Here is a 25952-nt window from a genome sequence, read left to right as displayed (position 1 = left end):
CCAAATGTCCAACAATGATAGACTGGATTAAGAAAATGTGGCACATATACACCATGGAATACTATGCAGCCATAAAAAATGATGAGTTCACGTCCTTTGTAGGGACATGGATGAAATTGGAAATCATCATTCTCAGTAAACTATCGCAAGAACAAAAAACCAAACACCGCATATTCTCACTCATACGTGGGAATTGAACAATGAGAACACATGGACACAGGAAGGGGAACATCACACTTCGGAGACTGTTGTGGGGTGGGGGGACGGGGGAGGGATAGCATTGGGAGATATACCTAATGCTAGATGACGAGTTGGTGGGTGCAGTGCACCAGCATGGCACATGTATACATATGTAACTTACCTGCACGTTGTGCACATGTACCATAGAGCCTAAAGTATGATAATAATAATAATAATAATAATAATAATAAAAAGAAAAAAAAAGAAATGTGGCACATATATACTATGGAATACTATGAAGCCATAAAAAATGATGAGTTCGTGTCCTTTGTAGGGACATGGATGAAACCGGAAACCATCATTCTCAGCAAACTATTGCAAGGACAGAAAACCAAATACCACATGTTCTCACTCATAGGTGGGAATTGAACAATGAGAACACATGGGCACAGGAATGGGAACATCACACTCTGGGGACTGTTGTGGGGTTGGGGGAGGGGGGAGGGATAGCATTTGGAGACATACCTAATGCTAAATAATGAGTTAATGGGTGCAGCACACCAACATGGCACATGTATACATATGTAACAAACCTGCATATTGTGCACATGTACCCTAAAACTTAAAGTATAACAATAATAAAATAAAATAAAATAAAATAAATAAATTTTTTAAAAAGTCAGAATTCATTAAATCTATTTTTACATTTTCTATTAAATGTGGTTCTTTCATTTCTTCAACATAAAAATGAAAACTTTTTTTAATAACTGAAGATGTTAGTTAAGTTTATAAGGAAAGAAAAAGTAAAACTTTACCAAAAGAATAAAAAACAAAGACGGAACAGTTTAACCAATTGCCAAGTTTCCAGTTGGAAGTTTTCCCATTGCTTGGCCTTGTAACTTACTGCTTACAGCTCATCTTCTCTAGCCCCAGTCACGAATTACCATGTATGCAATCCAGTTTTGTCAGAAGGTTCTACGCCATCAAGATACTATTCATTTATGCTTGAAAATAAAATTATTTGAATAAGTTAGGCTTTTCCACTAAGAGTAGTTCTGACTGAACTAAGAACTTTATTCAATGAATGGGAAAATTATGTTCCTCATCCTCCATCCTCTGGCTTTAAGCCAGGCCTGGAACCTGGCAAAGAATGTCAAGCTTCTAAAGCTAATATTCTAAGCTATCCTTTAGTTCTAGGAGGAAATAAACAATTTCTGGGATTTTTGTTCCTATATGCTGTAATATAAACTTATACCTATCTACATATAAAAATAACTATTTTAGAAAGAAGAATATCAATTTAATAATTTGTTTATTGGAATTTTTCCAGTTAAAATAATTTCTTCCACTTCAAACTGCTTTATAACTTCTTTCATCTCCTTAACTACTGAGACAGACTCAGGCTTGGGTAGCATAGTGATCAGAATATTTCCAACCACAGTTTCCTATTGCAAAGATGCCCAGTAGTGTGTGTATAGAAATACCTAGATGTGACCTCTTCCAGGCAATTTATGTAGAACAAGTATTTTGGACCCGTCAGTGAACTACAAAGTCAATCTCAAAGGCTGTAGAGAGAAGATGGAAGTAACAAAATACCTGGAGCATAAACCAGAGCATTCCTAGAAGATATTGTTTTATACAGGTTGTACTGAAAACATTCAACAAAAACTCACAAGTGTATGATGTCCTGTAGGATCAAACAGGAAACTGAGTATCACCAAAGAGAGTAACTTTGATACGGGATCAGAGTGGGTGTATGGTAGGCTAATGAGAAGAATCAGGGGTGTCAGAGAGAAGGAGAAAATCAGGAACAGGAGAAAAATGTAATTTCCTGGTTTAAGTAGTTGTAAAACTGAGCATTTAGTAAATTTCTACTTATTGTAGTTTGTCCCTACAAACTCTTTAATAATATGATCAGTTTTATTGGTTGCATGAAACAACGTGCATGTGCTACAGGGAAGATCTAAACTAAGAAGCGTATTAAGAAAGAGGAGTGAGAAGAAGGATTGGGACAATACTCTTATCTCACACAGGGAAAAGGCCTCAGTTTTCCTGTTGGGTTTGGTAGCTACAAAGCAAATAAAGGGGCTGGACTCCAGTTTTATCAGATACTTCAAACTTCATGCTCCATCTCTCCATCTCTTTATGTGCAGCAAGGATGTGTCAATGGGAAATTATATGTTCATCCCATTTGCTAAGGCAGGGAATCAAAAGTTTATTTTTAATTAAAAACAAGATATAAAGTATTTTTAAAATAGAAAACTGCATGCAGTTTGTGTTCAATTGTTACTGTGCTTATCTGCACAAGTTACTTAACTTCTCTATGCCTCAGTTTCCTCATCTATAAAACAGGAGAAATAGAACCATCCTCAAAGGGGTTTTAGATATATTGAGTTAGCATATGTAAAGCAGTAAGAATAGTGTCCAATTCACAGTAAGTGCTGTAAACTATTTTTAGTTATTTTTGTAGTCACCTCAACATATCCAAAGACCCAAGTAGCTTTCTACAGAGCATAATATTCAGCCTTTCTTGATCAATAAAATTAAGAAAATGAAAAATTAAAAAAATCAAAAAATGAAAAACAGTGGAGAAATAAAATCAGATCCACCCCAGAGTAGCCACTTTATCTGTTTTTAATAATTTGAAAGAGATAAACAGAGAGTCTAAATTATTTCCAGCTAATCAATAAAAGATATATTCATTTCTATTACTTTAGACTAACCTACCAAAAGCTAAAATGAAGGCCCACCTATTTAAAAGTGTGAGGAGATTATATATATTTTTTTATTTAGTTCAACCTTCTAAAGGCTGTTTTTCACACAGGTGAGGAACAGTTGATTGCAATACTTTGTGCTAAGAGGTAGTTCATCCTGCCAGAAAGAAAAAGCCAGATTGGATTGACAAGGTATATAAAAGCTCCAAGGTAGCTGGGCGCAGTGGCTCACGCCCGTAATCGCAGCACTTTGGGAGGCTGAGGCGAGCAGATCACTTAAGGCCAGGAATTCGAGACCAACCCGGTCAATTTGGTAAAACCCCGTCCCTGCTAAAGATACAAACATTAGCTGGGCATGTTGGCATGCGCCTGTAATTCCAGCTACTTGGGAAGCTGACACAGGAGAATCGCTTGAACCTGGGAGGCAGAAGCTGCAGTGAGCCAAGATCATGCCACGGCACTCTAACCTGGGTGACAGAGTGAGACTCCATCTCAAAAAAAAAAAAGGTTTCAAGGTAAGGAAAGAGCTTTTTCCCAGTGAGTCAGAGATCAAATGCGTATAAAATGTTTTATCTAAATAAAAAATTTACCATTTTTCCTTAAATTTACACTTACTTTTCCCCAGATGCCTTTAGGCTTTCTGGAATTTCTATATTGAGTCAAACCTGTTTTAGCAATAGTTTTTAATTGTTACAACTCTGGCTAACACTTATATGCAGATTGAGAGGAAAAAATAAAGAGTAATTAAGATTATAGGAGACTATTTTAATCCTGGAATTCTGACACTGAGGATATTCAACATAAAATACAACTTTACCCAAGCAAAATGAGATTAGGAGGAAATCATCATGACAAAATAAAACTAGCAATTCTAAAGACATGTACATATAGTGAAGTGAATTTTTTCTTTGTAAAAGTTAGTTGAACAATGGTCAAAATGGTCAAAATGGTCAAAATTAAAGAATCACATATTGTTAGTAAACCGGAAAACTGCAAAAATTGACCTTGGAAGAAATGAAACCTTTAGAGAAGTTATTAACAGAAAATAGAATTGACATTAGCCAAACTTTTCATGGTAATGTTTACTGACCAAAAATTGATAAAAGAATTATATCTTCCTTTAAAATTTGACATTGGAAAATTGTAATAGGGAGAAATGATGACCACAAAAATATTTAATGAAACAGCTTTGGTTGTTCAAACAATGTAGATAAAACATAATCACTAAGTCAAACCTTTATTTTAAAATTGACATTCAGTTCAGTGAAGTTTAGTAGAATAAAAAAGAATAAAACCGTAGTTTCACACTGCTATACAAAAAATTGAGGAATCAAACTCATAGATTTTACTTCAAAAAATGTAATAACTCTTTATTGACCTGAATTCATTGATGATGGTATAAATCTGAATATTGGTATTTAGAAGCAGAGTCAAAATATCCTCAGGTCAACATTTAAAGTAGGTCAGAGTGTCAGAATCAAGAAAAAGATCTAGAAGATAGCTGACTAGATGCAGCTGGGAATGGCCTCCCCCACTAACAGAAACCAAAATATAGAGTAAACAATTATACTTCGAAAAAATATTTTGAGAGAAAACACCAAAAATCGATAGGGAGGTGACAGACTTTGTGGCTGAAGAAGGAGGAAGCTGGGAAGCCTGCATGGAGTCACCGAGCACCAAGACCAGCTCCCGGCCCTCAACAGGTCCTAAGGAAGGGGTGAGTAAAGGAACTCCAAGGCAGCACACCCCAAATACAAACCTCTGGGATCCTAGAGACAAGAGATCCCATGACCCCCACAGACATTTGAATTGGCAGGAGGAACTTCTCAGAGACCAGACAGAGGCAGAGATTGAACCTGCATAGAGCCCTGAAGGTTTCAAGGTGGCACGTGGTGCAGCTGCAACAAAACGTAACTTCAGGCATTTATCCCACAAGGCTCTCCATCTTGCTCTGAGTGACTGTGGCTCCTGCTGACTCTTGGGCCAGGAGAGAGCAAGGCTCCCTTTCCTGCAGAAGCAGAGCACATCTGATCCACATGCTGCCTTGTCCACCACTCCCTCCTAAGACAACCTGCCTGGCTACTCCTGCAGGAGGTTGCCCACAGCACAGCCTCCACCGCCCCACCTGAGTGTTTTGCCAGCTGCCTGTGAGGAGTTAAACTCCCCCAGCACAGCCGGCACTCAACCCTGAGGGTTCAGAGGACAAAACTACTGGCCCAGTCCCTACCCCCCAGGATTCAAGCATGCTATCCAGGGGCATCAAGCTGAGATCTGTGGCCTGAGCTCAGGTGGGGGAGGAGCCCCCACTCTCAGAACCCTGAGGGAGTGTGGCGTGTGCTCATGTGGTGGCATAGGAGCTGGTCATCCCTCCCTGCACCAGACCAGTCCAGAAAGGGTGAAACCTGTTATCTGCAGCTTCTGCCCCAAGGAGCCCTGCAGCCTAGAACATTTTGGAACAGCAAGTGACCTGAGTGCAGAAGGCTTGGGACAAATCTCGCTGGTTGGGCCTGTTCTTAGGCAGGCATCAGAGGGAGACCCAGTAGAAGGAGTGCAAGCTGAGCAGTCCCACAATCATCCTCTGGGCTAAAATCCCTGGCTACAGTCAACACACAAGCTGAACACCTGTGGTACCACCACTCTGCCTCAGGATCCTCCACTCTTGACCCACTGAATCACCAGACTACCTGCAGACATACCTCACAACCTCCTTGGACTCTGCCAGGCTTAGAGGACCAGTAGGTCTCCAGGGAATTGTGGGTCTCCTGGTGACCTAACACTTGGCACAGACCACACCTAAGAAAGTGTGGAGAAGGTAGCCCATCAAAGCCCCACTTGGTGCTAAGGAAATGCAGGTGTGATGCCAGTAATTGCAGGGGACTCCACTAAGGCCTGTGGACAAACTTGGTGAGGAAGTCATCTTTTTCCCCCCATTCCCCTCCCCAGAGCACTGCTGCACATGTACTGAAACATGCAAGAGGCATGTGGCTAAGAGCCTATTTGCCAGCCCTGACTCTTAAGCACTATCTACTGGATTGCAGCCTGAATCACACCAGCAAGCAAAAATACATCCCTTCAGCACTCAATGCCTGGAAACCCATGCAGGAAAGGATCCACAACCAAGGAACTCTACAGAGCCTTGGCCCTCTAAAAGCACATAGCAATGAAGCCAATACTATACACAACATACACCACAGTCAAACACAAAAATTATTATAAAAACAAAAAGTCCCATCCAAATGACAGCAATTTCAAAAAGAAATACTGGCCCTCTCATATGAGAAGGAATCAGTGCAAGAACTCTAGCAATTTCAAAAGTCAGAGTGTTTCCTTACCTCTAAAGGATTGCATTACCTCTCCAGCAATGGATCCTAACCAGATTCAAATGTCTGAAACAACTGACATAGAATTCAGAATATGGATGGCCAAGAAAGCTCAATGAGATTCAGGAGAAAATTAAAACCCGATCCAAGAAAGCTCAAAAAATGATCCAAGTATCGAAAGACAACAGAGCCATTTTAAGAAAGAACCAAACTCAACTTCTGGAATTGAAAATTTCACTATAGAAATTTCAAAATACAGCTGAAAGTCTTAATAACAGATTAGACCAAGCTGAGGAAAGAATTTCCGAGCTTGAAGATCAGTCTTCCAAATCAACTCAGTCAGACAAAAACAAATAAAAAAGAATGATTTAAAAATGGACAAAGCCTCTAGAGACTATACGTGTGACTCACTGGCATGTCTGAGAGAGAAGAGAGAGTAAGCAACTTGGAAAACATATCTGAGGATACAATCCACAACAATTTTCTCAATTTTGCTAAAGAAGTTGACATGTAAGTTCAAGAAATTCAGAGAATCTTTGTGTGATATTATACAAGGTGACCTTCCTCAAGACACATAATTATCAGAATTTTCAAAGTCAACATGAAAAGAAATCTTAAAGGCAACTGTATTAAAGGGTCATATCAATTACAAAGGGAACCTCATCAGGTGAACAGTGGACTTCTCAGCAGAAACCTTACAAGCCAGAATAGACCTGGAGGCCTATTTTTAGCATTCTTGAAGAAAAGAAATTCCAACCAAGTATTTTGTATCTCACCAAACTAATTTTCATAACAGAAGGAGAAAGACAATTTTTTCCAAACAAGCAATCACTAAAAAAATTCATTACCACTAGACCAGTTTTACAAGAGACACTTAAAGGAGTTCTAAACATGGAAATAAAAGAATAATACTTGCTACCACAAAAACACATGAGTACATAGTCCACAGAACCTATAAAAAACAACTACACAATTGAGACTACAAAGTATCCAGCTAACAACATCACAACAGGATCAAAACCTCACATATCGGCCAGGTGCAGTGGCTCACGCCTGTAATCCCAGCACTTTGGGAGGCCGAGGCAGGTGGATCACAAGGTCAGGAGATCGAGACCATCCTGGCTAACACAGTGAAACCCCACCTCTACTAAAAATACAAAAATTAGCCAGGCGTGGTGGCGGGCACCTGTGGTCCCAGCTACTCGGGAGGCTGAGGCAGGAGAATGGCATGAACCCGGGAGGCGGAGCTTGCAGTGAGCCCAGATCGCTCCACTGCACTCCAGCCTGGGCGACAGAGCGAGACTCCATCTAAAAAAAGAAAAACCTCACATATCAATATTAACCTTGAATGTAAGTGGCCTAAACACCCCACTAAAAGGCATAGAGTGGCAAATTGGATTTTTTTTTAAAAAAAGACCCAACCTTTCTCTGTCTTCAAGAGACACGTATCATGTGTAACAACACCTACAGGCTCATTGCTTCTGAATGACTTTCGGGATAGAAAAAGGTCTATCAAATAAGCAGGAAATGAAAAAGAGCAGGAGTGGCTATTCTTGTATGAGATAAAACAGGATTTAAACTCACAACAGAAAAAAAGACAAAAAAGGGTATTACATAATGATAAAGAATTCATTTCAACAAAAAAGACATATTTGTCCTAAATATATATGCACTCAACACTGGAGCACTCAGATTCATAAAACAGGTACTTCTACACCTACCGAAAGACTTAAACATCCAATAATAATGGGGAACCTCAATACCCTACTAAGAGCGTTAGATCATCGAGGCAGAAAACTAACAAAGAAATTCTGGACTAAATTCAATTCTTGACCAACTGGACCTAAAAGACATCTACAAGATACTACCCAACAACCACAGAATATACATTCTTCTCATGTGCATATGGAATATAGTCTAAGATCAACCACATTCTTGGCCATAAAGCAAGTCTCAATAAATTTAAAAAAACTGAAATCATACCACACATATTCTCAGACCACAGTGGAATAAAAATAGATATCAATGCCAAGAGGATTTCTCAAAACCACACAACTACATGAAAACTAAGCAACTTGCAAATGACTTTTGGGTAACCAACAAAATTAATGAAATAAACAAATTCTTTGAAATAAATGAAAAGAGAGACACAACATAGCAAAAGCTCTGGGATGCAGCAAAAGCAGTGTTAAGAGGAAAGTTTATAGCACTAAATACCTATATTGAGAAGTTAGAAAAATCTCAAATTAACAATCTAATATCACACTTAGAGGAACTAGAAAAACAAGAACAAACTCATCCCAAAGCTGGCAGAAGAAAATAAATTACTAAAATCAGAAGAGAACTAATTGACACTGAGATGCCAAAATTCATAAAAAAGGATCAACAAAACAAAAAATTGGTTCTTTGAAAGGAGAAACAAATAATGCCAAGAGACTGCTAGCTAGATTAACAAAGAAAAAAAGAGAGGCAATCCAAATGAGTACAATACCAACGACAATGGTGACATTACAACCAATCCCATAGAAATACAAAAGATCCTCAGAGACAACTATGAATACATCTATCTACAAAAATTAAAAACCTAGAGGAAATAGGTAAATTCATAGTCTCCCAAGATTTAATCAGGAAGAAATTGAAACGCTGAACAAGCCAATAATAAATTCTGAAATAGAGCCAGTAACAAAAAAAGTACCAACCAAAAAAAGCCCTGTAGCAGACAAATTCACAGGCAAAATCTACCAGATGTATAAAGAAGAGCTGGTACCAATCTTACTGAAACTATTCCAAAAAATCAAGGAGAGGCGACTCCTCCCTAATTCATTCTACAAAACCAACATCATTCTGATACCAAAATCTGGCAAAGACACAACAAACAAAGAAAACTCCAGGCCAATATCCTTGATGAACTTAGACACAAAAATCCTTAACAAAAAAAAAAAAAATGAGCAAATCAAATCCAGCAGCACATCAATAAGCTAATTCATCCTATCAACTAGGATTTATTCCTGGGATGCAAGGTTGGTTCAACATACATTAATCAATAAATGTGACTCACCACTTCAACAGAATTAAAAACAAAGACCATATGATCATCTCAATAGGTGCAAAAAAAGCTTTTGATAAAATCCAATATCTCTTCATAATAAAAACTCTCAGTTTTTTAAAAATCTTCAAATGTCTAGCAAAAGTAAGCATTAAAGGAACATACCTCAAAATAATGGGCAATTTGTGAAAAACCTGTAGCCAACATCATACTAAAAGAGCAAAAACTGGAAGCATTTCCCTTGAGGAACTGGAACAAGACAAGGATCCTCACTCTCACCACTCCTATTCAGTATAGTACTGGAAGTCCTAGCTAGTGCAATCAGGTGAGAGAACAAAACAAAATGGATCTAAATAGGAAAAGAATATGTAAAATTGTCTATCTCCACTGAAGATAGAACTTGATACAAAGAAAACTCTAAAGACTCTCTTGAAAGACTCCTAAATATAATAAATGACTTCAGTAAAGTTTTAGGATACAAAATCAATGTACAAAATCTAGTAGCATTTCTGTACTGCAGTAACATTCAAGCTGATAGCCAAATCAAAAATACAATCCCATTTACAATAGCCAAAAATAAAATAAAATACCTAGGAATACATTTAGCCAATGGTGTAAAATAGAGAACTACAAGGAGAACTACCAAACACTGCTGAAAGAAATAATAGATGACACAATCAAATGAAAAAATATTCCTTGCACATAGATTGGAAGAATCAATATTGTTTAAATGGCCATACTGCCCAAAGCAATATACAGATTCAACATTATGCCTATCAAACCACCAACACCACTTTTTACAGAATTAGAAAAAACTAATCTAAAATTTATATAAAACCAAAAAAAAGAGCCCAAATAGCCAAAGCATCCTAACCAAAAAGAACAAAGTTGGCATCACATTACCCAACTTCAGACATATCACATTACCCAATTTCAAACTATACTATAAGGCTACAGTAATCAAAACAGCATGGTACTGGTATAAAAACAGGCATGTAGACCAATGAAACAGGATAGGGAACTCAGAAATAAAGCTGCACTCCTACAACCAACTGACTTTCAACAAAGCCAACAATAATAAGCAATAAGGAAAGGACTCCCTATTTAATAAATGGTGCTGGGGTAGCTGGCTATCTATATGCAAAAGAAAGAAACTAGACCTCCTACCTATCACCATATAGAAAACTTAACTTGTGATGGATTGAATATTTAAATGTAAGACCTCAAACTATAAAAATACTAGAACACCACCTAGGAAATAACCTTCTAGACATTGGTCTTGGCAGAGAATTTAGAACTAAGTCCACAAAAGCAGTTGTAACAAAAACAACAACAAAATTAAGCCAGGCACAGTGGCTCACACCTGTAATCCCAGCACTTTGGGAGGCCAAGATGGGTGGATTGCTTGAGTCTGGAAGTTTGAGACCAGCCTGGGCAACATAGTGAGACCCCCATCTCTACAAAAAACATACAAATTAGCCAGGCATCATGGCACATAGTCCCAACTACTCAGAAGGCTGAGATGGAAGGATTACTTGAGCCTAGGAAGGTCTAAGCTGCAGTGAGCCATGATCACACCACTGCACTTCAGCCTGAGTGACAGAATGGGACCCTGTCTCAAAAAAAAAAAATTGACAAGTGGGACCTAATTAAACTAAAGAGCTTCTGCACAGCAAGAGAAACTATCAACAGGGTAAACAGACAACTGACAGAATGGGATAAAATATTAGTAGCAAACTATGCACCCAACAAAGGTCTAATATCCAGAATCTATAAGGAACTTAACCAAACAAGTAAAAAACAACTCCATTAAAATGTGGGCAAGATACTTCAAAAAGAAGATATACAAGTGGCCAAGAAACAAGTGAAAAAAATGCTTCACATCATGCATCATCAGACAAATGCAAATCAAAACCACAAAGCAATACCATCTCACACCAGTGAGAGTGGTAATTATTAAAAAGTTAAAAAATAACAGATGTTGGTGAGTACACAGAGAAAAAGGAACTCTTTATGCTGTTGGTAGGAATGTAAATCAGTTCAGTCACTGTGGAAAGCAGTTTGGAGATTTCTCAAAGAAGCAAAAATAGAACTACCACTCAACCTAGCAATCCCATTGCTTGGTATATATCCAAAGGAAAAGAAATTGTTCTACCATAAAGACACCTGCACTTGTATGTTTGTTGCACCAGGATTCACAATAGCAAAGATATGGAATCAACCTAGGTGCCCATCAACAGTGGAATGGATAAAGAAACCATGGTACATGTACACCAGGGAATACTATGCAGCCACAAAGAGAGAGAAATTATGTCCTTTGAAGCAACATGGATGTAGGTGGAGGCCATCATCCTAAGTTAATTGATGCAGAAATAGAAAGCCAAACATTGCATATTTTCCCTTATAAGTGGGAGCTAAACATTGGGTACATACAGACATAAACATGGGAACAATAGACACTGGGGACTATAAGATGGGAGTGAGGATGGGGACAAAGGCTGAAAATCAACCTATTGAGTACTCTGCTCACTATTTGGGTGACAGATTCTACCTCAATGGCTCTATCCCAAACCCTCACATCATGCAATATACTCTTGTAACAAGCCTGCACATGTGCCCTCTGAATCTAAAATAAAATTTGAAATTTAAAGAATAAGATAGAAAAATATCTAAACACTGTTTTCATTGTCTCGCATGTCATGCAGATCTTTGCCTAAAAAAAGCTGGAGAGCCATCTCAACTTTCTTTGATTTGGCTAAGGAAGTGTTATTTGAAGGATTATTATGAAACAAGTATTAATACCTCATTTAAAAAGACTCTCTGTATACATACACATATGCCCATACATATATATACGTATGACAATGTAATCATGTTTTATGTTATTACAAAGGGTTAAAAATTCTTCTTTATCTTGTATACTTTAAAGTAATATATGTTTATGTTTGGTTATAAATAAAGATTTTGATATGTCAGAATCAAATTGATAGGGTCAAAGTAGCCAATATCCAAAATGGCATACTGTACATTAGGCTAATATATTTGCTTTTGTGGTTTGATATTTATGTACTATAAATTAGATAAAATGTGATAAATGAAAAAAGTAATATTGAGTCATTAGAATTGTGCTTTGAGCATTTTAAATAGCAGTTGGTTATTTATTTGCTCACTTCACGACTTGATTTTGACAATAGGAACTGTAATTACAAACAGATTTGTCTGATTATTTTGTGGAGAACAGACCAGAGTAGAGTAATAGCTGCAGATAAAAATGAGTTAGGAGGTAATGGTAGGTATCTAACAGAGAAATAACAGTGGTTTGAATGAAGCCATTTAGTGGAGATGGTGAGTGGTGATGCCCTTATTAGAGAAAGGAAGGTAGACACAAGAGCAGATTTGGTGAGGTATAAAGTCAAATAAATAAGTCCAGGGCAAGAAAGAGCAATCAGGGCTAGAGATGTAAATCTAGGACTTAACGGCACATTCATGGTATTTAAAACTATGGGATCAGATACAATTACCTAGAAAAGTCAGAGAAAATGCATCCTGGGGGCTCTCCAACACCCAGACTTTAAGTGTGAGTGACTGGGCAGAGAAGGAGAGATCAGAGAGTCAGGAGGAAACCCAGGAGAGTGTGGTATCATGGAAGCAGAAGAAGAAAGTGTTTAAAAAAGTAGAGTGGCTGAGCATGCTAAATGCTGCTGAGACAGAGTAAGGTGAGGAAAAGAATTCTGTAATGGAAGAGCAAGATATAGGTCTGTGGAAATGATAAAAAACTGTTTCATGAAGTAATGCAGATACAATTCCGGTTGGAGTGGGTTAATGAGAGAATAGGAGAAAAGTGGAGTCAACGCCTATAAACAATTCTTTTGAGTTTTAGCGTGATGAAAGGGTTAATTGATCATTGTTTTTAAATAAATTTCAGGCGGCTGTATTAAGGCATATTTACATGTAGGTAAGAAAGAGAGAGGGGATAATTGCAAGAGCAAAGTCTTTGAAGAGGCAATACTGATAGAGGTAATATGAGCCTTGGAAAGGATGAGGACAACCCTTCCCTGTAACAGAAGAGGAAGTGGAACGAGCCACTGGCTTTGGTGGGCCTCAGCTTCTTTGGAACACAAGGCTGTTGAAGAATGTGTACTATGGGTTAACACCAATAATACTCCAATTCTCCCAAGCTTACCCACATTGTTAGCACAGTTAAGCTTTCTTTAATATCAGGCTCTTAAAAAGAAGTATACATGTGGAGTGAATGAACCAAAAAGAAAAGACAAAAATGCCATCATCCACCCAATCGAAATGCAAGGCCTGTTTATTCACTTACCCCTGACTACTGAGTGCACCCCAGATCTTAGGATCTGGGAGTGTTTCCCTCTGCTGAGATGCACTTTTAGTGGATGCAAAACCAACAGTTCCTCCTGGGCCATGACTCAGCAGAGTTATCCCAGTAGTACCTTGTCTGGGAGAATGGAAGTGGCATAGTGCAATATCTTATATTGAACTTTTCCTCTTTCTTTTACTTCTGTCCATTCAAGCAGAAGCAGCACTCAGTGGTACTTCTCTCTCCTTAGGCTACTTTATATCAGAAGTGGAATGTTTTTTCCTCATTGGTTTATTTATCTCATAAACCTTGTCAGAAAGACGAGGGCTTTATTTTAGGCCTAATTACTTTATTCTAAGTGAGAAGACAAGGTATATGAATAAAAACATAACTCAGATCACACTGAGCAAAAAAAACATTATTTTGACCCATGATACATTTTGAGGCAGAATAATTCAGACTTCTGATGGCACAAAAAAGACTTGACCTCTACTTTGTTTTAAGGTAGGAAAAAAAAAATCTGCTGATACATTTTTTACCTTTTTATTTCAACCCCAAGATTAAAAAATTACAAATGGAAATTTACAAAATAGCCTTTACAAAAGTTTCTATTACCTACCTTTCTACCTTATATGATCATATATGATAAAGTAACAAAATCTATATGAAGGAATTTTGAAACTGTAAAATGCTATCTAAGTGTGAGAACAAACAGCAGCATCTAAGTAGGTAAAATTAAAGTACATGAGAGTCAATAAATGGGTTTTGAGAACAGAGGCAGGAAACTACATGTATGATCATATTTTCTTATACATTTATTTATTTAATCGACAAACAATAATTGTGTATATTTATGGATTGCAATGTGATGTTTTGCTCTATGTATACATTGTAGAAAGATTAAGTTAAGCTAATTAACATATCCATCACCTTGCTATGGTGATCACAGTTAATAATAATGTATTGCATATTTTAAAATTGCTAATAGAATGGACTTATAACATTCTCACCACATATATAATAATCTTTTATTTGAAGATTGGGGATCCAAGTAATGTTGGAAGTCACAGCATAAAAGTACTTATTTGTGTACCTCAGGGGCAATGAGATTGCACAAAGGAAGAGAAATTCTTGAAGCCAGTGCTGCTGAAATTTTTGTTTGCACATGAATCACCTGAGAATCTTCTGAAGGTGCAGATTCTGATTCAATAAGTCTGGGATGGGACTTGAGATGCTGAATTTCCAACTCCCAGGTCCTACTCATGCTGCTGGTCTACAGACCACACTTTGAGTAGCAAGGCTCAACTCTATGGGGCTGACTAAGGAGAGAGCCGGCTGTCAGAAAAAGAAGACTGAATAATATACACATAGTGTCATGAAAGCTGGAGAGTGAAGGTGTTTATTGGAAAGAGAGATTTGAATAAGACTCACGTGTCAAAGTCACAAACTGAGCTGAAAGGAAGGAAAGAAAACAAGATGTGTCAGGTGAGCTGGGGTGATAAAGCATCAGTGGCTGCGAGATGTTTTTCCTGGGAAATTCATTTACAACTCCAAAAAGAGGGAACCCTTTCAGGAAGGAGAAACCAGACAGTTGAAAGAATAATCCAAAAAAAGCTTCAGTCAGCAATTATTCTTTACCAACCAAATATTTCGCTATTCCTAGATTTTAAAAGAATCACATATTTCTCAATGGATAGACTGTCATGAAAGATTCTTAGCACTGAATACTCAGACTATGACTTACCAAAGTCCTCTTCCTGAGAGGGAGTATCTGCTGGTTTTTCTAGGAAAAAGCACAAAAGGCAAAAAAAAATTTGTAGGGGCTGATGACTCTGAGGCTCTATACACATCTCTCCCTATCCTAAAAATTCTTAGTCTTTAGACTAACACACAAAATAACATAAGGCAGTTGGACTTGTTGAACTAATTCTTTATATACAAAGCTGCCGATAATGAGCATTTATTCTTAAGAAGTTACCAAAAAAAAAAATTCATGAAGGTGCTGGAGGTAAGAGGTTTGGGGATGATGAAATAAAGCTGTTAATTCTTCCATTTGCATCTATGACTTGTATAATGTAGGTGATATGTAGAGACTTGAAAAATTCATTACTAAGAAATGAGGCATTTTGTTTACTTTCATTTTCTGTTCCTGCTTTAAACTTCAGAAGACACATTAGTCATGAAAAACAATATGCATTAAATACCTTTTATTACATGCAGAATAGCCAGTGTAGACTAGGGAAAAGAGATATATTTTGAATTCAGCAGTCCCACCTTAATCACACTATGTGTGGCCTTTAACTTTAACGGAAACTCCCATGTGATAACTATGAATGACTCTATTCAATTTGGAAGGTACAAATTATGGTAATTTTGGGGAATGGGGAGGTGGCACGTGCCATAATGAACAATAACAGCATCCTAATGCTTCAAGTGTCACATATGTTAAACAAAAACACTAATGCTTTCTATGAACACCCCATTCTCTGGTGCTTTATCAGACTTGCCAACTCATTAATTAGAGCTATTGAAAAGAATTCCCTCTATAGACCTCATGGGCAGAAATTACAATGCTTGGTCTCCCCATTGATTTTTCACCAATCAGACTAACAGTAGCAAATCATTGAGAGTCAGAGTTGGGGTAAAGATTCCAGGGCAAGCGAACATTTGTAAATTGTGTTCCCTTGGGAAAAATAATAATAACGATAATTAAAATAGCAACCAACTTTTGAACACTTACTATGCACCAGGTGCCATGTTTCATTTATGTTATCTCATTTAATATTCACAACAAGCCTGCAGTAGTTACAATAATCAGTGCACTTCTAAAAATGAGAATCCAAGGTTCCCAGAGGCAACGTGAACTTTTGGGTCTAATCTTTGTTTAAAGTTACACTGCTAGTAAGTGGGGAACCTGGAATTCAAACTTAGGTCTGTGTGCTCCAGAGTTCATTTGTAATCAATACAACTACTAGCCTCCAGTAATATCAAATGTATGAGAAAAATAAAGATTACTCATAACGTTTTCAGGATATTCCCCACCACCACACACACACCTTTAAAACAAGCAACACTGACCCACCTTCATTAGGATGGTAAGCATTATTAGGGACATACAGGTTTCACACTCACCATTTAAAAAGCTAAGTGAAGTGCCCAAAATATCATAAAATGGCCATCTCTTGCTGATTTTCTTAAAATAGTATGTACGTGCAAGGATTGGCACCTGAGAGGTAGAATAAAATGAATAAAATGTCAAGATCCAATATGGACTACCTTTTTCCTGTTGCTGGGCCCTAAATGACCGAGTTTGCCTTTAATGTCCCAAATACATTTTTAAAAAACAACAAACTTCAAGGTTCATGGTTATCTTAAAAGGTTACATATCATAGCTCTTCTTATCATACACTTCTAATCATATTTTAGCTTATATAATAACAGTGGTCAGCCTCTGCCTCCAGCCCTCTACTCCAATTTTCTCCAGCTCCCTCAGCTATATAAACTAGTAAATTCCATCTGCAGACCCAGTCCCATTTGGAATCAGTGCTAGGTATAGCAGGAAGCATGTCAGTAATCTCAGACCCTGCCGATGAGAGGAGAAGGGAACTGGTAGTTACTATAATGTAGGTGTTTCACAGATGAAGTTAAATCCTCTTAACAACTATACACTGTGTCATATACCCCATTTTACACGAGAATACTGAAACTAGGATGGTGAAAATATTTGACCAACATTGTACCTTGTCATTGGTTAAGGAACAAACAAAGCAAACAAAGAAAACAGGATCTAGGTGGTCTCCACCTCCCAGGCTAAATTCCATACAGTATAGCTTTGACTCCTCTTTCTCAATTTTGCATAATGAATCAAGAAAAGCAAAGTTCATATCTTGGCATGATCAGTTTACAAGATGGTTGAGCCTGCTTTCTGTATCATCTTTTTCAAAAGTTGTTTAGGAGAACATTCGTATCTCATGTAGGCTGCCTTCTGGTATCTGCGTAAGATACCAAAACCATGCTATTTTGACCTTGACAACAGCTGGGAAGACTGGAATCTAGTGTGAGAGAAGTTCTTGGACATTCACCCTGCCTGCTTATATCTAGTTTAGTAAATTTAGAATGAAGTTTCAGACTAGGAGCCAAAAGAGTCATACTTTCCAGTTTTATTGCTGGGCCTTTTACCACACTTTATTCCCTTTTGTCTTTCTTGCTTGGAAGGTCTGTTCAGGGGGATGAGAACTGGTAGGAGATGGAGGTGGAGGAGCGGGTAGCAATGAGTGGAACTCATTGATGTGAGTCCTGCTCCTATTGTGTCATCCTGAGACCTTATTAAAAAGAGGCAAGACTCTAGACCCATAATCAAGCACAGCATCACTAATGATGGGTCAACCACATGTTGTTTCTCCTGATGTAAGGCAATAGAGTTTATACGGCATACCTAGCTAGGATGTATTCTGGCTCAAAATACCCAACAGGAGCCACCACCAATGATTTAGATTAAGTGTAACCTACACATAGGAAATGAAGATAAACAAACTAAATGAAATCACTGGAAAGGAACTAAACACATCCAGAAAGTGGAGATATTCTCCAGGGCAATAGGTCAGTGTCAGAGGAAAAGGGGAGTGTGCTAATCAGAAGAGACTTCAGGGACATAGCCACCAGATGCAAGGTCTGGCCCTGGATTAGACCCTGATTTGGACAGAATGTGGTAAATACAGTGTTGGGGGACAATTGGGGCAATCAGAATATAGAATGAATATTAGCTAAATTTAACATTTGTTGTAATGGAAAGATGGAAACTCTTAACAGAAAAAAAGCAGGTAGCAAAAAGCATGTAAAAGCAAAATCTCATTATTGTAAAAATATTGTATATCTGGAAGGAAATATAATAACGGTTATATCAGTGGTGATTAAAATATGTTGCTTTATTTAGTTATATTTTACTTTGATGTTTTCTTTGACTTTCTGTAATGCATGTAAAACTGCTTTTATAAGCAATCTACAGATTATTTTACAAAAAAAACCCTGCACTCATATGTTTATTGAAGAACTGTTCATAATACCAAAGTTATTGAATCAACCTAAGTGTTCATCAACAGTAGGTTGGATAAAGAAAATGTGGTACATATACAACCATGGAATATTATGCTGCTGTTCAAAAGAATGAAATCACGTCCACAGCAGCAACATGAGTGAAGCCGGAGGCCATTATCCAAAGTGAATCAGCACAGAAACAGAAAATCAAGGACCACATTTTCTCACTTACAAGTGGGAGCTAAACAAAGGGAACAGGTAGACATAAAGATGAAAACAATAGACATTGAAGACTCTAAGAAAGGAGAGGAAAGGATGGGGATACAAGGGTTGAAAAACAACATATTAGGTACTCTGTTCACTGTATTTGGGTGATGGGTTCCATAAAAGTCCAAACCCCAGCGTTATGCAATATACTCACATAACAAACCTGCACATGTACCCCTGAATCTGTAATTTTATAAAACCTGCTCTTACTAGTAGGTAGAATCTTCAGGAATTAAACCCAAAGGTTATGCATTTTTAAGTACGACCTTTACTTCTATTCACTCTTTGGGCTTCAGGTGCCAGGGATGAGTCTCTGCACTCATTTAACATTTGAGTTGCTCTAGCATTCTTGTCACTGTCAGCAGGTTTCCCTCACCCCCTGTGTTGGGCTCATCAATGTGAAAGTCTGGGCTTCTGCCTTAGTTGCTTTGCCCAGGGCTCCATTCCCCTTTCCTGAGCCCACCTGCTTGGCTTTGGCCTGAGGTCCTACCTCACTTCTGCCAACCCCAAAGACTGAATCCCACTCTTAGAACTCCAACTCTCTGACTTGACTATGTCTGTGAGTAGAGAGAAGGCTCAGAGCCATGATGCTGCCATTTATTTGAATTTCCAGCATCTTCTCATGGCAAGGACTGCCACTGCTGTGCCCTGCCTGTCAAATTGGATTCTTTTTGATTGCTGTTGTCTCTCCAAACTATGCCTGAACTTGGCATGCCTATTATACTGCAATAGACAAGGCAACTGCTCTCGTAAGGTGAGCCTCTGAAGCTGGCTTCATTTCCTACTCTGTCCTGGCTTCCACCCTCCTTCTAATCACTGGCTGTTGCTATAGAGCCCTGAAGCCTGGAAGCCCAAGACAGAGCTGATGCCAAGTCTGCATCATTTGAGAAAGAGGCTGGTTATAAACTCACTACTTAGGGCAAGAAATGGAACCAGGGTAAGAAGACAACCATGTCCAGAGGCTTATTATTTCCTTCCTTTAATTTATTCACTCATTTAGCAAACATTTACTGACCTCTAACTGGATATCAAATACTATGCTGGGCACTGGAACTACATAGGTGAACAAGAGGATCTCTGTCCTCGTGGAGTTTTTTATAATGCATCAGGATGATAGATCTTAAGCAAATCAGCATACCAATCATTATTTCCTTGCAAATGTGACATGATAGGTGCTGTGAAGAATAAACACAAGGTGTGAAGACAGAATTTAATCTGAAATTTAAAGGATGAGTAAGAGTTTGCATGATGGTTGGCAGCCTCAGCAAAGGACAAGCATGGGCAGAGATCCTATGATGGGAAGGAGCTTGGCATCTAGGAGGAACTGAAACAAGGCCTACATGTGGCTGGAAGACACTGGGCGAGGGGCTGAGTGGTGTGAGCTGGGGCTAGAAAAGTAGGATGGGAAGGAGAACGAACGCATTCGACTGTCATATAGAAGGCCCCAGCTGCTCCCCACCTAGATGCCCTTGTAAACATATATACTGCAGCATGGAGGTTTGAGATGGACCTGAGGTTGCTGAATATCACCTGTAACCTTCTGTGTTCTCAAAAAAAATTTGCTGCTGTGTCCAAAAAGTAACAGCATTCTGGGCATCATGGTTGGGCACTAGAAACAAAACAAAACTCATTATCCTGTGCATCAGTAACCTGTTTTGCAATTCTAGCAGACAAAATTGCAAGAAAAATGTAGTGGAGTTAGAGATGGCCCAGAGAAAGGCAACAGAGAAAGGGCTAAAAAATGTGATCCACACATGAAGCACCTCACCAAGAGAGAAGAAAGTTGACAGTTAAGATGACCAAAGTCTACAAAATCATAAAGCTATAGAATGGTTACAGGGGAAAGGAAGTTGAACACAACATTTTGATAGTTAGAAATAGTGTATGTGTGTTTTGAAATGTATAAGGTTTGAAAACTCATAGCCTGAAAAAAATACATTTTGGACAGATGAGATAATGTTCTGTTTTCTGTATAGTCACAGGGGAGTCCAAGAGGCCTGGCCTAGTACTGCCTCTCACTCATTATGGCTTTGGGGCAAAGAAGGATCCTGAGTTTGTTTCCTCTTCTGTAAAATGGGATGGAGCTTTTTCACGGGGTTGTTTTAAGAAACAGATGATATTTGAAATATTCACTACAAGAGGTGGCTGGCAAGATGGCCAAATAGAAACAGCTCTGGTCTGCGGCTCCCAGCGAGATCAACACAGAAGGCAGGTGATTTCTGCATTTTGAACTGAGGTACCCTGCTCATCTCATTGGGACTGGTTAGACAGTGGGTGTAGCCCACAGAGGATGAGCTGAAGTAGGGTGGGGCGTCACCTCACCAGGGAAGCGCAAGGGGTTAGGGAACTCCCTCCCCTAGCCGAGAGAAGCCATGAGAGACTGTCCCAAGAGGAATGGTGCATTCTGGCCCAGATACTACACTTTTCCCATGGTCTTCACAACCCACAGATTAGGAGATTCCCTCAGGTGCCTACACCACCACACCACCAGGGCCCTGGATTCCAAGCAGAAAACTAGGCAGCTGTTTGGGCAGACATTCAGCTTAGCTGCAGGAGTTTTTGTTCATACCCCAGTGGTGCCTGGAATGCCAGTGAGACAGAACCATTTACTCCCCTGGAAAGGTTGCAGAATCCAGGGAGCCAAGTGGTCTAGCTCAGTGGATCCCACACACATAGAGCCTAGCAAGCTAAGATCCACTAGCTTGAAATTCTTGTTGACAGCATAGCAGTCTGAAGTCAACCTGGGACACTTGAACTTGGTGGGGGGAGGGATGTCCACCATTACTGAGGGTTCAGAAGGCGGTTTTCCCCTCACAGTGTAAACAAAGCTTCAAAGAATTTCAAACTGGGCGGAGCCCACCACAGCACTACAAAGACACTGTAGCCAGACTGCCTCTCTAGATTCCAATTCTCTGGGAAGGGCATCTCTGAAAGAAAGGCAGCAGCCCCAGTCTTATCTATAAGATAAGCCCCAGGCTTATCTATAAGCCTATAGATAAAATGCCCATCTCCCTGGGACAGAGCACCTGGGAGAAGAGGCAGCTGTGGGCACAGCTTCAGCAGACTTAAATGTTCCTGCTTGCTGGCTCTGAAGAGAGCAGCAAATCTCCCAGCACAGTGCTCGATCTCTGCTAAGGGACAGACTGCCTCCTCAAGTGGGCCCCGACCCCTGTGTCTCCTGACTGGGAGATACGTCCCAGCAGGGGTCGACAGACACCTAATAGAGGAGAGCTCTGGCTGGCATCTGGCAGGTGCCCCTCTGGGACGAAGCTTCCAGAGGAAGAAACAAGCAGCAATCTTTGGCTGTTCTGCAGCCTCTGCTGGTGATACCCAGGTAAACAGGGTCTGGAGTGGACCTCCAGCAAACTCCAGCAGACCTGCAGCAAAGAGGCTTCACTGTTAAAAGGAAAACTAACAAACAGAAAAGAATAGCATTAACATCAACAAAAAGGATGCCCACACAAAAACCCATCCCAAGGTTGCCAACATCAAAGACCAAAGATACATAAATCCACAAAGATGAGGAAAAACTACAAATACCACAACACCTCTTCTCCTCCACAGGATCACAACTCCTCACCAGCAAGAGAACAAAACTGGACAGAGAATGAGTTTGACAAATTGACAGAAGTATGCTTCAGAAGGTGGGTAAAGCAGCATGTCCTAACCCAATGCAAGGGAACTAAGAACGTTGCAAAAAAGTTAGAGGAATTGCTAACTAGAATAACCACTTTAGAGAAGAATATAAATGGCACGATGGAGCTGAAAAACACAGCACGAGAACTTCGTGAACCAAGCACAAGTATCAATAGCTGAATTGATCAAGCAGAAGAAAGGATATCAGAGACTGAAGATCAACTTAATGTAATAAAGCATGAAGACAAGATTAGAGAAAAAAGAATGAAAAGGAATGAACAAAGCCTCCAAGAAATATGGGACTACGTGAAAAGACCAAACCTACATTTGATTGGTGTATCTGAAGGTGACCAGGAGAATGGAACCAAGTTGGAAAACACTTTTCAGGCTATTATCCAGGAGAACGTCCCCAACCTAGCAAGAAAGGCCAACATGCAAATTCAGGAAATACAGAGAACACCACAAAGATACTCCTGGAGGAGAGCAACCCAGAGACACATAATCGTCAGATTCACCAAGGTTAAAATGAAGGAAAAAGTGTTAGGGGCAGCCAGAGCAAAAGGTCGGGTTACCCACAAAGGGAAGCCCAGTGGTCTAACAGTGGATCTCTCTGCAGAAACCCTACAGCCAGAAGAGAGTGGGAGGGAATATTCAACATTCTTAAAGAAAAGAATTTTCAACCCAGAATTTAATATCCAGCCAAACTCAGCTTCACAAGAAAAGGAGAAATAAAATCCTTTATAGACAAGCAAATGCTGAGAAATTTTGTCACCACCAGGACTGCCTTACAAGAGCTCCTGAAGGAAGCACTAAATATGGAAAGGAAAAACCAGTACCAGCCACTGCAAAAACATACCAGATTGTAAAGACCATTGACATTATGAAGACACTACATCAACTAATGGGCAAAATAACCAGCTAGCATCAAAATGACAGGATCAAATTCACACATAACAATATTAACCTTGAATGTAAATGGGTTAAATGCCCCAATTTAAAGACACAGACTGGCAAATTGGATAAAGAGTCAAGACCCATTAGTGTGCTATATTCAAGAGACCCATCTCACGTGCAAAGGCACACACAGGCTCAAAATAAAGGGATGGAGGAAGATTTATGAAGCAAATGGAAAGCAAAAAGAAGCAAGGGTTGCAATCCTACTCTCTGATAAAACAGACTTTCAACAAACAAAGAAGAGAAGAGACAAAGAAGGGCATTACATACTGGTAAAGGGATCAATGCAACAAGAAGAGCTCACTATCCTAAATATATATGCACCCAATACAGGAGCACCCAGATTCATAAGATTCATAAAGCAAATTATTAGAGACCTACAGAGACTTAGACCCCCACACAATAACCGTGGGAGACTTTAACACCCCACTGTCAATATTAAACAGATCAATGAGACAGAAAATTAACAATGATATTCAGGACTTGAACTCAGCTCTGGACCAAGTGGACCTAAAAGACATCTGCAGAACTCTCCACCCCAAATCAACAGAATATACATTCTTCACAGCACTACTTTGCACTTATTCTAAAATTGACGACATAATTGGAAGTAAATCACTCCTCAGCAAATGCAAAAGAATGGAAATCATAACAAACAGCCTCTCAGACCACAGTGCAATCAAAATAGAACTCAGGATTAAGAAACTCACTCAAAACCATACAACTACACGAAAACTGAACAACCTGCTTCTGAATGACTACTGGGTAAACAGGGAAATTAAGGCAGAAATAATGAAGTTCTTTGAAACCAATGAGAACAAAGACGCAATGTACCAAAATCTGTGGAACACAGCTAAAGCAGTGTTTAGAGGGAAATTCATAGCACCAAATGCCCACAGGAGAAAGAAGGAAAGATCTAAAATCAATATCCTAACATCACAATTAAAGGAATTAGAGAAGCAAGAGCAAACAAATTCAAAAGCTAGCAGAAGACAAGAAATAACTAAGATCAGAGCAGAACTGAAGGTGATAGAGACAAAAAAAAAACAAAAACAAAAACAAAAAAAACCCTTTAAAAAATCAATGAATCCAGGAGCTGGTTTTTGAAAAGATCAACAAAATAGATAGACCACTAGCCATACTAATAAAGAAAAAAAGAAAGAAGAATTAAATAGATGCAATAAAAAATGATAGAGGGGATATCACCACTGATTCCACAGAAATACAAACTATCATTAGAGAATACTGTAAACACCTCTACACAAAAAAATTAGAAAATCTAGAAGAAATGGATAAATTCCTGGACACATACACCCTCCCAAGACTAAACCAGGAAGAAGTTAAGTCCCTTAATACACCAATAAAAAGTTCTGAAGTTGAGGCAATAATTAATAGCCTATGAACCAAAAAAAGCCCAAGATCAGATAGATTCACAGCCAAATTCTACCAGAGGTACAAAGAAGAGCTGCTACCATTCCTTCTGAAATTCTTCCAAACTATGGAAATAGAGGGAATCCTCTGTAACTCATTTTATGAGACCAGCATCATCCTAATACCAAAACCTGGCAGTGACACAACAGAAAAAGAAAATTTCAGGCCCGTATCCTGATGAACATCGATGTGAAAATCCTCAATAAAATCAAGCAAAATAACCAGCTAACATCATAATGACAGGATCTAATTCACACATAACAATATTAACTTTAAATGTAACTGGACTAAATGCTCCAATTAAAGGCACAGACTGGCAAATTGGATAAAGAGTCAAGATCCATCAGTGTGCTGTATTCACAAAACCCATCTCATGTGCAGAAACACACATAGGCTCAAAACAAAGGGATGGAGGAAGATCTACCAAGCAAATGGAAAACAAAAAAAGGCAGGGGTTGCAATCCTAGTCTCTGATTAAACAGACTTTAAAACAACAAAGATCAAAAGAGACAAAGAAGGCCATTACATAATGGTAAAGTCATCAATTCAACAAGAAGAGCTAACTATCCTAAATATATATGCACCCAATACAGGAGCACCCAGATTCATAAAGCAAGCCCTGAGTGACCTACAAAGAGACTTAGACTCCCACACAATACTAATGGGAGACTTTAACACCCCACTGTCAATATTAGACAGATCAACGAGACAGAAAGTTAACAAGGATACCCAGGAATTGAACTCAGCTCTGCACCAAGGGGACCTAATAGACATCTACAGAACTCTCCATCCCAAATCAACAGAATATACATTTTTTTAGCACCACACCACACCTATTCCAAAATTGACCACATAGTTGGAAGTAAAGCTCTCCTCAGCAAATGTAAAAGAACAGAAATTATAAGAAACTGTCTCTCAGACAACAGTGCAATCAAACTAGAACTCAGGATTAAGAAACTCACTCAAAACTGCTCAACTACATGGAAACTGAACAACCTGCTCCTGAATGACTACTGGGTACATAACGAAATGAAGGCAGAAATAAAGAT

At 38.8% G+C, this 25952-nt stretch overlaps 1 protein-coding gene across 4 annotated transcripts in view; it reads right to left on the bottom strand.

The window, feature by feature from the left end:
* The window catches only part of SLC44A5 (solute carrier family 44 member 5), a 437474-nt gene that overhangs the window by 189293 nt on the left and 222229 nt on the right, over positions 1-25952 (bottom strand). For 2 of the 4 annotated variants that reach the window (XM_054438277.1, XM_054438266.2), the window contains exon 3: positions 15326-15364. The exons of the other annotated variants lie outside the window; for them this stretch is intronic. In XM_054438277.1, coding sequence (XP_054294252.1) covers positions 15326-15364 — 39 coding nt within the window. The remainder of the gene's footprint in view (positions 1-15325; positions 15365-25952) is intronic. 4 annotated transcript variants of the gene reach the window in all.

Source organism: Pongo pygmaeus, chromosome 1 (assembly GCF_028885625.2).
Source record: "Pongo pygmaeus isolate AG05252 chromosome 1, NHGRI_mPonPyg2-v2.0_pri, whole genome shotgun sequence".
NCBI lineage: Eukaryota > Metazoa > Chordata > Mammalia > Primates > Hominidae > Pongo > Pongo pygmaeus.
This window is presented reverse-complemented; position numbering and strand designations above follow the sequence as displayed.